Source organism: Lagopus leucura, unplaced genomic scaffold, assembly GCF_019238085.1.
Source record: "Lagopus leucura isolate 7727_CA_CO unplaced genomic scaffold, USGS_WTPT01 Super-Scaffold_100001, whole genome shotgun sequence".
Lineage (NCBI taxonomy): Eukaryota > Metazoa > Chordata > Aves > Galliformes > Phasianidae > Lagopus > Lagopus leucura.
The window spans coordinates 98,129,986-98,146,152 of NW_024962262.1; the positions used below are offsets into that span (position 1 = coordinate 98,129,986).

The window sequence follows — 16,167 nt, forward strand, 5'->3', positions numbered from 1 at the left end:
CCTCTGCAATGTCTTTACTAAATGTAATGCTGCTTTCCTCTTTCCTTGATTAAAAACCCTGGGGGTCAGGCAGAGCAGTGGGCAGGACACACTGACTCTGGCTCTACCTGAGCACCCTGCTTGGTGTCACCCCAACATGCTGTTCTCCCCCTCCTGGGGCCTTACATTTTCAAAGCTAAGCTTGCCAGGCAGCCTGATGCATTTTCAACAGGGAAGTGATGCAGGTCCCAAGGCATAACGGGCAGAAGGAGGGGAAAGAGCAAAAGAGAATGAATTGTACTAAATGGTGAAGTACTTCTCTGTCTCTCATCATATTTGAGGCTGATTGGAGGTGAAATTACACTTAAAGGGAGGGGAAGCGCCCCTCCCCTGGGACATCCAGAGCCTCCTGCACAAACTTAATTTCAAGCTCTGTTGAAGATGGTATTTGCCTTTTTTTCCCTATGCATTCATTTAATTTCTCGGGTGGACATGTGAAAATGAGAAAGGTAGACCTTTGGCTGTCAAGACAGCTCTGTTCCTGTGCCTTACTGATCCAGTCCAACATTGTTTTACTCCATCACTGCCCTCAATACATCTGTGCACAGGGGTTGCTAAAATGCCTGCCAACTATCCTCCATGCTTCAGTGAAGACAGTTATTTTTTTCATTTAAGCAACCCAATTCATTTTTAATTCAAATCTCTCCTAGCCTTTCACGTCAGGGGAAAAAATAGGAGTGCAGTGACCTTGAAGAGACTTGGCCTTGCTGGTACCGTGAAGTTCTGATCTGCATTCAGCTCTCTTGCATGACGTTGTTTGCACTTTGTAGACTTGTGGTGGGTTCTGATTCACCAATTTTGGTGGCCATAGGAGAAGGGGAATGAGAGGAATGATAATTCTCACATTTGGTTTTTGAGGTGCCTTGAAAGAGACATTCGTGGAGATTCAGCTCCCCAGCTAGCACAGAATTAAGCTATACATTAGTTTTCCAGTCATGAGAGCATATATATATAACATAGGCTGAACTAAAGATTGGGTCAAGCTGTTGTTTTTCCAGCTGACATGCTCATTGCGCCCCAGAAAGGCACAAGATGGCAATTTTTGCACCACCAGTAAAGTTATCAGAGCTGCCGGTGCAGATCTGTTCCAAAATGACCTGCTTCTCTCTGCCTCAGAAACTGATGGAGACAGACAAGCCTTGCCCAAGCTCAAAGAATCATAGAATCGTGAAGGTTAAAAAAGAGCGCTAAGATGATCTTGTCCAACCAGCAATCCCCACCATGCCCACTAAGCCATATCCCTCAGTGCCATATCTACAAGGTTCTTGAACACTTCCATGCACAGAGACTGCACCACCTCCTTGGGCAGCTGTGCCACTGCCTCAATACCCAACCTGAACCCCCCTTGGTGCAATTTGAGGCCATCCTATTTCATCCTATTGCTGGTACCTGGGAGAAGCGGCCAACCCACACCTCACCACCACCACCTCCTTTTCTCAGTGTGTTTTCTTTATTTACCATCACACTAACTTCCCCAATGAATTTTAAGTAATGAAAACAAGTACTACAGCTGCTGCAGCTCCTCACAGGGAGCGGAGGGGCAGCGCTGAGCTCTGCTCTGTGTGACAGCGACAGGGCCTGAGGGAACGGCATGGAGCTGTCAGGGGAGGGCAGCTGGGGGTGAGGGACAGGGGCTGCACCACAGGGCGCTGGGCATGGAACGGGCGGACCAGCACCTGAGGGCGATGACTACAGCTCCCAGCATGCCCCGCGGCAGCCCCGCCCATCCCGCTGTGCTGGGAGCTGTAGTCTCTGCGGAAGGAGCGGGCGGGCCGTGAGGGACGGTTACCGCGGGGTGAGGGTGTCCGCGTTCTAATCTCGAGCTGGGACGGAGCGGGGGAAAGGTCGGGTGTCTACAAGGGCCGGCGTAGGGGAGGCGGGCGAGCCCGGGTCCCCTTGCATGCTGACGGGCGCGCGCGGCGCCGCATCTTCCCGCCCTTTCCTCCTTTCCTCAGGGCGCTCCTTGGGTGGGCAGAGGGAGCGGGGCCGTGCCGCTGCCGGGGCGCCGAGCTGCTCCTCCTTCCCTCGGCGGAATCGGGAAGGGCGGATCTGAGCTGGCGGAGGGGAGCTCTGCCGCCTCCCCAAGTCGGTGCCGGGAGTGGCGGAGGTGCTCGGCCGCAGCCATGTAGCCCCGAGCGGGCGGCGGCTCGCGGCGGTCACCCGGTGCGAGAGCCATGTCCCTATCCCGTGTGGAGAACCCCTGCTTCCTGCTGTTCCTGCTCGTCTTCCAAGCCGTGTTCATCCTGATACTGTACCGAGGTGGAGCCTCGAGCGTGTTCCGAGGGTTTTTGGAGTCGCAGCGCGTTTTGGATTACTCCAAAAGCCACGACGTGTATACGAACCTCAGCCTGCTGGTCCCGGCTGGCGGCGGGGCGGCGCTGCCCTACTGCTCGGCGCACTCGCCCATTGCCGGTACGTACCGATCTCTGGCTCGTCCCAGCTCCGGCTGTTGCTCTTCTGGGCTCCTGTTAGGCTTTCAGTGTTTAAAATGTGGTGTCTACGAGAGTGCCGCACCTCGCTATTCTCGGTGATTGTGTCGGCCTGGGATTGTTATGTGTCTTTAACGATGTTCCCCACGCGCTTAGGAGTTAGGTCGCAGGCTGTACCTCATTTACGGCGGGTCACGGCCACTTCTTGAAGCGGCGTTAATTCGGCTGTTGTGCTGCTAAAACTCCTAAGCGAAGTAAATGCCAAGTTAGAACCATAGAGCAAGTTTGGCAGCTGTGATGCACAGGTGTTAGTGAATCCCTTCCACTCAGGTAGCCCAGACTGGAAAAGTTCTGTAAGTATGCACGTGTAGTTGTTGTGGCTGTTCCACTGCTGAACGTATAGCACAGTAAATTACTCTGGTCTGTTTTTCAGTTTACAGCACAAGTTTCTGTACGCCTAGTTTTTCACATTAGTAGTCTTGATGCACACTCCTTAGTCATGCTGCTCTTCTAGGAAAGTGGTTCTGTGCAAATGGAACACGGAGAGAGCAGCCTGACCTTAACTCACAGGTAGAAGTGTTGTGGAAGACAGTGGCTTTGCTTCCTCTTGTGCTGAGCTGCTTGCTTAGCTTACTGAGCTGTGCTGGCAACCTACAGCTGTGAGAGCTTTTTGATGTTGTAATGCAGCTTGTTGTGTGGAGTTTTCTTCCTACCTCTTGCTGAAGTTAAAATGAAATGCAGTATGCGTGGTAATGTTTGATATAAGCTTCAGCACTTCTCCTGGAAACAGCTTTATTAAGCATTACTAAAATAGCACAGTTTCTTTGTACAAGTGTCAGTTATAATGGCCTTAGTATAGCCTCTTGTTCATCATTAACCAGAGCCCATTAATTCTTTTGGGAAGCTATGATTCTGTGGCTCAGACTGCCTTGTTTTGCTGGGAAATGCAGTAGAAATTGACTTGTAGCTTGTAGCCACTACTGACAAGAATCTGCTGTCCTGAACAAATGAGTAAGCTTTGCTCTTAAATTTTAAAAAGTAGAAGTAATTCTTGCAGCTTGCCTGCCAACAATCAGATAAGCAAGAGCAGTGATGATGTACATGGAGGAGACAGATGCAGAGTGAAACTGCATAAAAGTAATGGATGGTGTCAGAGCTAGAAAATCTACATTAAGATCTTTTCTGCTCCCCATTCCTGGCAGCACTAAGAAGAGAGGGGTTGGCCTGCATGTCGTACTCCAGCAATAACATGAAAACTGTGTAGTCAGAGGCAGAAGCAAGCAGTATGGCTGAGTAGGTAAAAGAAAAATAGTGAAGCAAAGAGGCTGTGGGAGTTCCGCTGTACTAAAAAGTTAGAATGGAGAATATGAAGCACTGTTGCTGTGAAATGATGTTTTAGATCACTGATACAGATTGAGCTTAGGAGAAAAAAAGATTTGTTCTAGTTTCTACTCAGTGATGTTTCCTTTTAAATGTAAGAAATAAGATATTCATTCTGATATTCTTATATGCCAGCCTCTTGACAGTGGTTTTGTTTTGGGTTTTTTGTGGTTTTCTTTTTTGCTTGTAAAGATGCATGCTGCTCTGCAAGGTGCTTGCCCTTAATTTCTCTATGTCCATCACATACAGAACACATATAAATACCCTTTTTTTTTTCCAACCTTAACATCCTATAAAACTATGAAACTTCGTAAACGTCTTGATTGGTTGTTATCATCTCTTATGGAGCTGATCTCTAAAAGCACTACATCAGAGAGAATGATGCCTCTTAATACTAATTTCATAAACCCATTAAATAAGGTTTGAAATCAATTCTGTAGACTCCAGTCTCCTGTTCAGAGCTGGTAATAATTCACTGTGTCCACTCCAAAACACGTAAAAGGAACTGGAAGCATGCCAAGCAGCATAAATGGTTTCTGGATTGGGGCTGTTATGGAGTGCAGTGCTTTCTTTACTTATGTGTACAGTAGATCATTTAACTAATTCTGTGAATGTAGACTCAGATTGAAGCTCCATCTGCCTTTTACTCAACTACCTGAAACCACTTCCAGGGCAGCTGCATAAGAACTAACTGCATAAATCTCCCTGCCTTGGAAGATCTGGCCTTGCGTTTTTAACCCTCAGTGATGTTTGTTGACCCTCTTGTGGCCCCGAACTTGAGAAGCAACATGTGCAATGTGACTGCAGTAATATGCTTTGTGCTGCTGTACATTTGCTGAGGTATCAATCCATGCTGCTCTTCCTGTTTGTTTAGCTTGTGCGAGTTTCACTTTTTCGTATTGAACTCCGTTATTAGAGCTGTTTATTCTGAACTAAGAAAGTCTTTAGAAGTAATGTAGTTCCTCAAGCTAGAATAGATTTGTTTAAAATTAATAGATCCCTTGATATTCGGATGTTGACTAGAACATGTCACAGGCAGGGAGTGTGCTGTCACAGGCAGCTGCTAGCAATATGGACAGGGAATTGTGGGGTTTAATTCTGTGCACTGAAGTTTCCTATTAATTAAACGCTCTTCAGGGATAGAAGGAGCTCAGGAGCCAGACTGTGGAGGGAACTAATTGGTCATGTCAAGGTGTTGATTATCATAGAACCGTCATGGAATCGCCAAGGTTGGAAAAGACCTCCAAGATCATCTATAGTCTGACTACCATTGCCCCGTGAACCCACATCCCTCAGTACAACATCCAAACATTTCTTGAACACGTCCAGGGTTGCTGACTCCTCCACCTCTCTGGGCAACCTGTGCCAGCACCTTACCACTCTTTCTTTAGAAATTTTCCCTAATATCCAACCAGAAACTCATCTGGTACAACTTGAGGTCATTCCCACTCATCCTGTTGCTAGTTATGCTAAGAGGCCAGCCCCTACTTCACCATAACCTCCTCTTTAGGGAGTTTTAGAGTGCAATGAGGTCTCCCCTGAACTTCCTCTTCTCCAGACTAAACAATCCCAACTCCCTCAGCTGCTCCTTGTAAGACTTGTGCTGCAGACCCCTCACAGCTTCATTGCCATTTTCTGGACACGCTCCAGGGCCTCAATGTTCAGATCCCTCTGTAGGGCTTTCCCATCTCCATACAGATCAACACTTTCTCCCAACTTGATGTTATCTGCAAACTTACTAAGGGTTTGATACCATCTGCTGATACTGCTTCAAGAAAACGCAACTTCTGATGGAGTAGAAGTTCTATATCTGACCCTCTCATTGTCAGATCCCTAAGTTATTTGACATTAAACTCCCAGGATATACTTCAGATCACTCAAGAAGCACAATTTTCATTTTAAATTATGCTTTTCTAGGAGAAAAAAGGGGAAAAAAAAAGAGCACAGTCATTGTTAATTCTCTTTCTCTCTGAACTACTGCCCATTTGAAAGGCAGTGAAATAGCAGGAAAGTGTTTAAAAGAAATTAGAGTTAAAAGAATATTTAATACATGTATCAGGCTTAGAGCTTTCCCTGAAGGGGACAGCCCCTCTCTCTTATTCCTGGATGCAGACAACCACGCAGCCCCCATTCCTGGGCCATGTGTTGGTAGCTGCAACAGGAGGCCTCCTGGCTGATGCTTTGGAAGATCAACCTCTTGTCTTGCACAGATTTTCCACTGTGTCACACAGTTGAACTGTCTTCCCAATCCACCTAACCGTGGCTGCACAGCATTTTGTACCTTGTCTGAATGGGGATCCTGTGCTTTCTAACATGGCCGAGATGGTTGAGCTTTTTTTTTTTCTTCCTTCCCTTTTTCTCTTTGTTCTGTCCTTTCCCAAAGACCTTTTATTTTTCCCTGCCTGGGCCAGCTTGCAGCTTCTCTGCCCACATCTGGGATTTAATCAGATTACAGTGCATTAGCTGTTCGTTAGCTGGATGGGAAGGAGAGCGGAGAGCTGGAACTGAGTTTATAGCCAAGGGGTGTAGGGCAGATAGAGGTCTGGGGATGCATCACAGGTTTTAACGACTCTTCTGTGCTTCCTTAGCGTGTAAGAATGAGTTTCAGAGCTGAATTGTTTGAGGTGAGGAGCCAGGCAGCTCAGGAGAATTTGGTGCCTTGAAAAGCCTCAGTAGTGTCGGTATTACCCTCATGTATTGGATGTCTGGGTATGGAAGGAGAGAACAGAAGCCCGTGTTATTTCTGTCCCTTATGTCCAAATTCAGATCTGATTTTTGCAATTTAAGGATTACCGCTGCAGAACCTTAACTCCAATAGAAAGAGCTGGGATTGTATTAGGGAAAACAAAAATGCCTTTGTGAGAGAACAGAAAAGAATTAATTCCATTTCTTACGTCATCTTGGGAGCTGTGATCTGTACATGAAATCCATTCTGCAGATAGTGTTTCTTCAGCAAGCTCCAGATGTCATCACATTGGTGGTTAATGATGCTGTAGTTAGAGGACCTTAAAAGAACTGCTAATCAGGAGAGTTCATAAATCTGAACAGCAGTGTAAAATACAAGCTTAAAAAAAACGTTGGCCTGCTGCTCTTAAAGATGGAGCAGGAAACAGTCTGCATAAAAGTAGGTAATAACATCGTAAAACCCTTACAGTGGATTTGTGGGCCTGCTGCACAGTTCTCTGCAGATCTTCTCTTCTCTTTCAGATATGCAAGTACAACAGCAGTGTACTCCAGTTTCCAATCTAATGTATTTAGGGTGACATCATTAAAATCAAATCTCTCCTGTGTTTTAGGTACCGAAGGAAGGATTTATAAGTGATGCTTCAGAGTCAGCAATCACAAAATCTTGTTGGCAAATTTGTCTTGGTTTTTGTTTTTCTTTTTTTCTTTCTTTTAAGCCAAACTACGAAGTGGGATTCACTGGGGCTGGTCTTCTAGTTCTTTTTCAGTTGTGCAGGGGATGGGGTCAGTGGCTGTTTTGACAGACCTTGGAGGAGTGCTGTTGTGTACGTTCCTAGAAGAAGAAGCTGTTACTGCCTTTACGTTTGCCCCTGAGAAATGAGATGTATACAGTTTCTGTGTGCTAGCCAAGTGTTTCCCAGCACGGACAGCTTGAATCTTACTCCAAAGCTAATCCTTGAACCTTCCTCATGCTCTTCTGAAACAAGCAAGGAGGGATGTCACTTCCTTTGTGTCAGTTAAACAGGATGTGGGTGAACACAGACCCTATTTATTTATGTGCTTTGTTAAGTTTGTACCAGAGATTTTGAATGTGAGATGGGCTGGAAGAAGTACCTTCTGGACTCACCTCCTTTAATATGTATTAGACCTGGGGCAAACCAAGCCTAAACACTTATTCTCTTTCTCCCAGGCTTCGTTATCAGAAATTTAATGAGAGGATAATTTATTTCAGTGCTTTACAGGGAGTGTGACTTAGAAGATACTGAAAGCTCACTCAAAACAGCCACAGGATTAGCTATGAGCTTGGAAGAGGAAAAAAAAAATCTCATTTATGACAGCAAAAATAAATAAAGTAGCTCCCAGGCTTCTGGTACAAAAATATTTTGTCCTTGGGTAATGTGACCTGCAGATAATTGGACCTTCTTAAAACCATAATATGAGGTGATCACATTGTTGGATTTTAATTGTAGTTTAGGTGAAGGTTTCTTCCTAGCTTGTGTGAAGAACATATTTTAATATATTTTTATAAAAATTATTGTATTTTATTGTTCTGTATTTGTGCTTTATTTTCTTAGAGAAAAGTCACTGAAAAGCTACTATGATACACTGATAAGTGTGCAAATGTCACTCTTTTGCTAGTTCTGGTCCTCCTTTCACAACCCACAAACTCACACACAGGAGGGGTGTCAACTCTTTGAAAGGGTAGATGATGGCAGCGTGAGGGGAAATGGTTTTCAGTTGAAGGAGGGAAGATTTAGGTTGGATGTCAGGGGGAAGTTCTTTACAGAGAGAGTGGTGAGGTGCTGGAACAGGCTGCCCAGAGAGGTTGTGGATGCCCCGTCCCTGGAGGTGTTCAAGGCCAGGTTGGATGGGGCCCTGGGCAGCCTGGTCTGGTATTAAATGGGGAGGTTGGTGGCCCTGCCTATGGCAGGGGGTTGGAGACTTGTAATCCTTGAGGTCCCTTCCAACCCTGGCCATTCTGTGATTCTGTGAACCCAGAAGAGATAGTAACATAATCAGTCTTTGCACTTTCAGATTGTCACAATGCAGGACTTGTGTTAAAATCGTGATTGATACTTTGCACTGCTTTTTTTCTTTTCAAGATTTTCCCATCTGAAGAAGATGGCTTTATTTTAATTAGGTACAAACTGCTATACACACTGGGTATGTTTTGTGTTTAAAACTGATCTGCTTAGTAGCACTGCTGTCATATGTAGTTCCTTTTGCTGCCCCATGCCTATTCTTGCAAATACAAAATACTGAGCTTCTTCCTCAGCTCTGCTATCTGTTGCTCCTAGAACTTTGATAGCAAAATGCTACCTGCATAGCACTGTGTATAGAATTAAATGGTACAGCAAATACAGCCCTGGTGGCACGTGATTAAACTTTGAACTTCTTTTCGGATAAAGTTAACACTTTCTAAAGCATTTGTATTTCCCAAATCATTTGTGTTCATCTGGGCTTTAATCTGTTTCCCCCCAACCTGCTGAGTGTTCTTATGGACATCTTTGTCCTTGAATCCAATCTGAAAGAGCCTTACATTTTCCATGTGGGGGGTCAAAAAAAAAAAAAAAAAGTGTCACCTAGATTTGTTTTCCTCTGTACTTCTACAGTGGATGCACTTATTGAAGGATGCACAGAAGACAGGTTTGTGTGCTGTGGAGCCAGTACCAAGAAAAAGGAAAGTACACAGGCCTGCAGTGCATTGTTGGCTGTAATGTTTCTATGATGCCTCTCTGGCAAGTGCCTGCTGGCCTGGTGCTGGGCCTGGCAGCGCTGTGCAGAGCTGTGATGGGGTGACTGGCAGGTAGCAGTGGAATTTGTCACAAGGGCACATCTGTGTGGTGTTATTACCTGTTCTGGGTTAGGGGAGATCTGGTGTCTCCTGTAGTAACCATGTGGAGCTGCTCTAGTGTTCTTAAATGCAAGTTGAGAAACATTCCTAATGTTGCTTATCTATTTTTTTTTTCTCTGCCTCTCCTTACAGTTGGTCTGTTAACCATCACTTTTGACGTGCTCCCCAGTGAAAGAATGATCATCCAGAAAAATCCTTTTGTTCAGTCTGGAGGCCAGTACAGACCACCTCACTGCTTGGCCCGCTACAAGTCGGCCATCCTTGTAGCATACAGTAACCAGGAGAAATACCTTCACCATCTTCTCTACTACATTCATCCCTTCTTGCAGCGCCAGCAGCTCAGCTATAGGATCTACTTGATTCAGCAGGTAAATCTAAATTGAATATACCTGGTGGAGTTTGCCACGTGAAGGTTAGGTTCTGAACAAGAAATGTGAATCTTCTAATGGAAGTACCGTTTGATGCCTGAGCTGTGAAGTTACATGCCATCATACCTCCGTGGCTGCCACTGATTGAAATATCTTACCACTTGTCAAGATCATTGTCCTGCTATTGATTTGTTGTGTTGGGCTGGGTTTTTTTTTTCCTCCCAAGAGGGATAAAGCTGTCATTAAGTGGTAACTTGTATTTTCAGCTCTTCAGGAGTTGAATGTGAGTTGTCTGTCAGTGGCTTGTCAGTACAGCTGCTGACTAAAACTGTTGAGACTAAATGTTAAGATGAAGTTGGATATTTTTAGACTGTATCAAGTGAAAACATCTGCCTTGGCCTTGCTGTTTGCCACAGGCCATGCAGGTTAAACAGCCATTAGTAACTGATGATGGAGTGATGTTGCAAAAGATAATGGAGAGAGGGAAAGTGTGGTGTTCATTGATTAAATAGCTGATTGAGAGGGAGGAAGCTTCTTGTTTGTGACAGATCTTTTTTTCTCCTTTCTAAGCTTTAGTAAGCAGTAATCAGGACAGAAGTGTTGATGTGCTTATGTATGTCAACCTGAAGGCTTAATGTTCTGGTGTCTTAAAAATCTGCCTTCTTCATATGCCAGCAATAAACAGCACCTGATACATCACTGATTTACAGTTGCAAACAATATTTTGAAGAGAGCAGATAATCTAGGGGATGAAATTCACAGGCAGTAGTAATTCACTGCAGTGTCATTCACGTATGTAAGCTTTTTGCTCTACCATCCGTTGTAATTGAGTTCTCCTGTTTGTTTTTATGATGGGGAAACGTAAATCTTATTTTCCAGGTGGGGAATGGCACGTTTAACCGAGCAAAGTTACTTAATGTTGGTGTCCGGGAAGCCTTGAAGGATGAAGACTGGGACTGCCTCCTTCTGCATGATGTGGACCTGGTACCTGAGAATGATTATAATCTCTATGTCTGTGATGAATACTATCCCAAGCATATGGCTAGTGCCATGGATAAATTTCAGTACAAGTAAGTGCTTCCATTTGCTTTGGGACTTACGTATCCTACTCTTTTATTTCTAGACGGATGGTATGAATGTGGATAGGGAAAGATCCAACCTCCAAGAAGTGGGAGTTTTCATTTTTTGTTCTAGCACTAGAGGCTTCTCCAGTAAGATGAGTTGCTGACCTAGACATGCAATCTCAAACGATTCCATGCACGTGTTTCCCTGCTCCATTATTAGCTCAGCTTGGAAATAACTGGCAGATTTGTTTTTGTGTCCACAATAAGGAGTATGGAATGGCAGATAATGTATGTGGAAGATTCTGGGAGGTGGTTGAGTCACCATCCATGGATGTGTTTAAACCATTTGGATGTGGTGCTCAGGGACATGATTTAGCAGAGGGTTGTTAGGGTAGTATGGTTAGGCTGTGGTTGGACTTGGTGGTCTTGAAGCTTTTTGCCAACCTGAGCAATTCTATGATTCTACACATAGTACAATGTTGGTGTTTGGATCTAATTGGAGATGTTAATTTTGAAGCAACCTTCACTTAGACCTTCTGAGATGGACACAGGAATTGCATGATTCTGCTGTTTTGGGTTTCGGTAAATAATATCTCCTGATTCTGGGCTTAAAACTTTCTTTGGGAGTACATCTAAACTTACCACTTTGCATCCATCTGCCTCTGCAGAAAAACTGTAAGGAATGAGATTAACATCTGTGACCTGGCTGACCTTGCTTGTTTCTGAAGGACTGTTATTAGCCCTCACAATGATGTTTTTTGTTTTTTCTCCCCTGCTATTTTAGCCTTCCGTATAAGTCCTTTTTTGGAGGTGTATCTGCTTTGACTCCAGAGCACTACATGAAGATGAATGGGTTTCCAAACACTTACTGGGGTGATGGTGGTGAAACCGATGACATCGCTGCAAGGTACTGATTCACAGCTTCCTAGTGAAGCACAGAGCATTACTGCAAGAGAGGAACTAAGAGACTCCGTTTCTTAATGTGCTTGCAGTAGCACTGTAATCCAGATGCTGTTGGCAGTGGGCATGATTGCTGTCACAAAATGCTCAGAATCTGTGACTAATCACTGTGTGCTGGGAGAACAAAGCTTTCTTCAGATACTGGGGGACAATGTGGTACTTTGCATCCTTGTGCCTGCACTTGCACTGGAGCGCTTCCAAGGGGTTATAACCAGCAGTAGTTGACATGCTGTGACTCCACTGACATTAATAGCCCCAAGGAAGAGAATCTATAAACTTGATAAACAAGAAAATCAAGAAGTATTTATTAATTCCCAAACAGTTCTGAATTTACATTAGGCACATGGGTTGCTCCAAATGCTACCTAGTCACTAATACTCAGAGTTCAGTTACTAATGGCTGTTTAACCTGCATGGCCTGTTCCTTCGTTCCAACTTCTGCCCTCCGTGCTGAGTGATGGAGAAGTCTGTGAACTATTGTGAGTGACAGCACAAGCTGACTGAATATTTTTTTTTTCTTGTATGTTGGTTGCTATGGCAGCAGCATGCTATAGAAGTGAACAAAATGAGTTGTTTCAGGTACTTAGCCTAATGCAGATTCTTCAAGTACAAAATCACAGCTGTGCCTTTATTCACCTTTGCAGTTGCACTGTGTACCATCCTGCACTGAGCCAAGCTAATAGGGTAGTTAAAAAAGCTAAACTGACAATAAAGACCTTATGCTTTTTTGGTCTTGCACAGCATTACAGTTATGGTGAAATGTTCTGGTTTAAAAGCTGCTAGAGATCTCAACAGCAGCATTCTTCTGGGAATAGAAATCAGGTTAACATAGAAATCCTTCTCTGCCTTTCAGAGCAAGCTAGCTAAAATAGTACATAGCTTGCTCTGAAAGTAATGCCTCCTATTTATTTCCCTGGAAACTACAACAGTTACAAAGAGCACAGTAATGCTATTTGATAGGGCAAATTCTCAGCTATAAAACACTGTTTTTCAACATAGTCACCACAACTAGGAATGTGTTTTTTGTTGTTTTGTTTTTTTTTTTTTGCCAGTGAAGAACAAGAGCCTGTGTGCTGCACAGTGGAGGTGATGCACTGTTTCATGTTTGTTGTGATAGTGCTGGTTAATAGGAAAATGTTGCCCAGGTAGTCCATTTTTCATTGTACAAAACAGGGAAGTCAAAAGTTGCTAAATCTGGACTGTGTGGTGGGTGTGATAGGACAGTCCAGGCAAGACTGGCAGTGTCCACAATGGTCTTTGAATGGTATGGAGCCTGGCATTATTGTGTTGCAAGAAAAAAAGGTATTCTTCTCTGGATGCTCAAGCCTTTAGCTTAGTCAGTATTCTGATGTAGTGGTCAGAGCTGATGGTTTCTCTGAGTTCCAGGAAATCTGTAAAGATCACCCCTTTCCTATCCCAAAAGAGCCTGTAAGACTGTGTCTTACATTTCTTTGATGGCAAATTCCCACATCACCACGCTGGGTTGCTGTTTTGACTCTGGCATGTAGTGGTGACACCACATCGTGTCACTGGTAATGATGTGATGACAGGAAACTGTCACCTTCAGCCTTGGATTGGTTCAGCATGTCCTGTCAAGCTTGTGTATGGTGTTCTTTCTGTTCCTCTGTGAGTAAAACCCACCTGGTGCAAATCTTGTGAAATTCCAATGCAACAAGGTGCCTTGTGTAAAACTGAAATATGTATTAGTATGTCATTACTGTCAATGAAACATTGAAATCATTTTCTATTTCTAGATAAATATTTTCAGTTCTGTAGCTTCTTCCAGCTTTAGAGCATTCCCACTTCAGTGCAGCTTGCTGTTGCACCAGGTCACAACAGAAGGCAATTAAATGCTGCAGACATGCCAGTTAGATAACCTAAATTCAGCACAATTTCATTCTTCTGCAAAGAAAATTCCTGTGAATATGAAGGCTCCTGTGTGATAAACAAAGGCTTGCTGGGTCTAACAGTATTACTGTCAAGTTCTGTTGGTAAGCTAACATAGATGCCATCATTCAGTAATTAATTGCTTAAGGTAAGTTATACAAAGTCCAATTGTTAGCTGGCAATGACATCTTTATACCTAAGTACACATTTTGTTCTTCATTTTAAAGGATCCAGTTAGCAGGCATGAGAATTGTGCGGAACCCACCGCACCTTGGACGCTACAAAGTGATGGATTACAACAGAGAGACAGAAGAGCCTTGGAGAAGGTAATTGTACCAGAGAGAGCAGCTCAGAGACTGCTCCTTGTGGCAGGCTGTTACCTCATCATCCTTAAGAAAGGTGGGAAGTAAACCTCATGCCACTGCTTATTTTTCTGTTTCAATGCTGCTATTTAAAGAAAGCTCCCAGTTAGCTTCACTTGAGCAGTGCTGCTCTTATCTCTGCGTTGGAAGGGTAGGTGCACTTCTAGTTTCCTACTTCTTACCTGGTGTGAAGTTAAGAATATTTGCTATCCAGGCAGCTTGCAAGTATCAAACTTCAGCATCAAATTATTCGGGGAAAATGCCATCTCAGTCTGTCTTGTAAACCAGGAGGTTTCTGTTTGAAGAGGCTCTTTGTGCAGATTTACAATGTGTCATTGAAATAGTGGAAAGCAGTATTGTAGCTTGAGGAGGTGACTAAGGTGCAGGACAGACCTTAGCAAAGACACACTTCTGTATAAAAGCAATGGAAGAGATTGTTGGGGCAAGTGTGAGGGCTTCTCATAGTGACAGCACAGATTTCCCTCCCTCCTCTTAACCTGAGGTTTCCATAACAACTCTGTCTTAAACCTACTTATTGCTGCCTGTGTTCAGCGCTCTTGCAAGCCTCTCTGTTGTGCTCCCAAGTCTCTTTGCTTGCTACCAGGTTCTTTTTTTTTTTTTTTTTTTTCAGAATCCAATCACCACCCCCTTTCTGATCAGGATCCAGACCATGCTGTCCTCCTTGTTTGTAATACTCTGCACAAAGTTCAACCCAACCCTGTCAAGCATTCTCTCCTTCTCATTTGTAATTATAGGGAGAGGATTTTCTTGGGGCTTTGCTGACAGCTTTCACATGCTAAGCCTTTGCCCTCCAGAATACCTTTTCTTCTGTTACCTCTATTCAAAGCATCACTTGTTATCATCGTTCTTTTCTCTAATGGCAACTGTTCTCCTTTCTTCAGGCCTGCTTCCCACCACAACACTGGAAAAACTTGGAAGGATGATGGGATGAACTCTTTAGAGTTCAAGCTCCTTTCCAGAACAAAGCATCCTCTTTATACCAACATTACTGTGGACATTGGATATGTTCCTCCCTTTTCTTAAGATAATGAAACTAAAGTGGAGTTTGAATTCACTGTGACAGCACAGTTATGGGTATTCAGCCTCTACCTCTGGCTGCGGTGCAGAGTCTGCAGCACCTGAGACTAATCCTGTTGTCTTTCACACATTGAACTTTTCTTGGGATTATGGGAGACTTTGAAGAAAAGGCTTCAGGAATGAGGCATGATAGCTACAAACAGGATCTGGCTTATTACAAAAGTCCTTTAAAAGCACTGTAAAACTACTGAACCAAATCTACCTGTCATCCCTCAGGCTGGAGAGAGGCTGTCTCCTTGACAGTAAGTTGACCCAAGTTTTCTGGAACCTTTGTTACATAATGGGATGGCTCTGTTCTGCTGCTTACTGAACTGGTAAGTGGGATTCAGGCCATTCTGTCAGTCCTCTGAAATGCTGTATTTTGAGAGAGAACTTGCTTGGTGTTGAAACTCATTACCGTTCTGTGAATATTCTTTGTGAATTTGTGTCAAGAAAGTTGAGATGTTTGTTTGGATTAAGATTTTTCTAGAGTATTTAATAAGACTTCAATAAAGGAGAAAGTTGCCCTGAAGTTAGATGAAACTATAGCTTAAATTCCTGCTTGTCTGGCCAGATTATGAATGAGTGTGTGAGTTCTTACTGCAGCTGTGAGTAATTCACATCTAAGGAGGCCTCAGACTGTCAGCTATACTCAGCAGATGGAAATTAATCTACCATTTCAGCCATTGCTCAAATGTTAATTATCTCTCAAGGTTGATCTGCATTCAATTAAAACACTTTTGAGAAATGAAATACTAGAGGAAAAAATAAGTCAAATATGTCAACAGCAGAGCTGTGACCCTGGCAAGAGTGCATTTGTACTTACCTGACAGTGAGGCTGATGGTCTGCTCTACATCTTGCCCTTTTTGTCATCTCTCTCTATGGCAGTCAATCAGTAGCACTGCCTACAAGCCCCAACTATTTTGCAAGTGTAAGATAGGATTTTTTACCTTGCTACTTGCATAAACTAGAGTCAAATTCCTATTCTCTGTTCACTGTAAAGCTGCGTCTCTCACTCAAATACCCAAGAATCTATTAAAGGCTACATTTTTCTCAACAGTT

The 16,167-nt window shown here is 43.8% G+C and overlaps 1 protein-coding gene across 1 annotated transcript; it reads left to right on the top strand.

Moving 5' to 3' along the window:
• Positions 1 to 1,776: 1,776 nt before the first annotated feature.
• On the top strand, positions 1,777 to 15,636 carry LOC122177546 (beta-1,4-galactosyltransferase 3-like). Its single transcript, XM_042867053.1, has 6 exons — positions 1,777 to 2,451; positions 9,520 to 9,755; positions 10,635 to 10,825; positions 11,604 to 11,726; positions 13,893 to 13,991; positions 14,930 to 15,636. Exons 1-6 carry the CDS (start codon positions 2,214 to 2,216, stop codon positions 15,069 to 15,071), a joined length of 1,029 nt encoding a protein of 342 aa, XP_042722987.1. The 5' UTR covers positions 1,777 to 2,213; the 3' UTR covers positions 15,072 to 15,636.
• Positions 15,637 to 16,167: the final 531 nt, after the last annotated feature.

Bases quoted from the DNA above. Each gene is read 5' to 3' on its own strand.
- LOC122177546 (XM_042867053.1), top strand. From the start codon at position 2,214: ATGTCCCTATCCCGTGTGGAGAACCCCTGCTTCCTGCTGTTCCTGCTC. The intron at 2,452-9,519 runs GTACGTACCGAT...CTCTCCTTACAG, and splicing joins GGCGCACTCGCCCATTGCCG to TTGGTCTGTTAACCATCACT. The intron at 13,992-14,929 runs GTAATTGTACCA...TCCTTTCTTCAG, and splicing joins ACAGAAGAGCCTTGGAGAAG to GCCTGCTTCCCACCACAACA.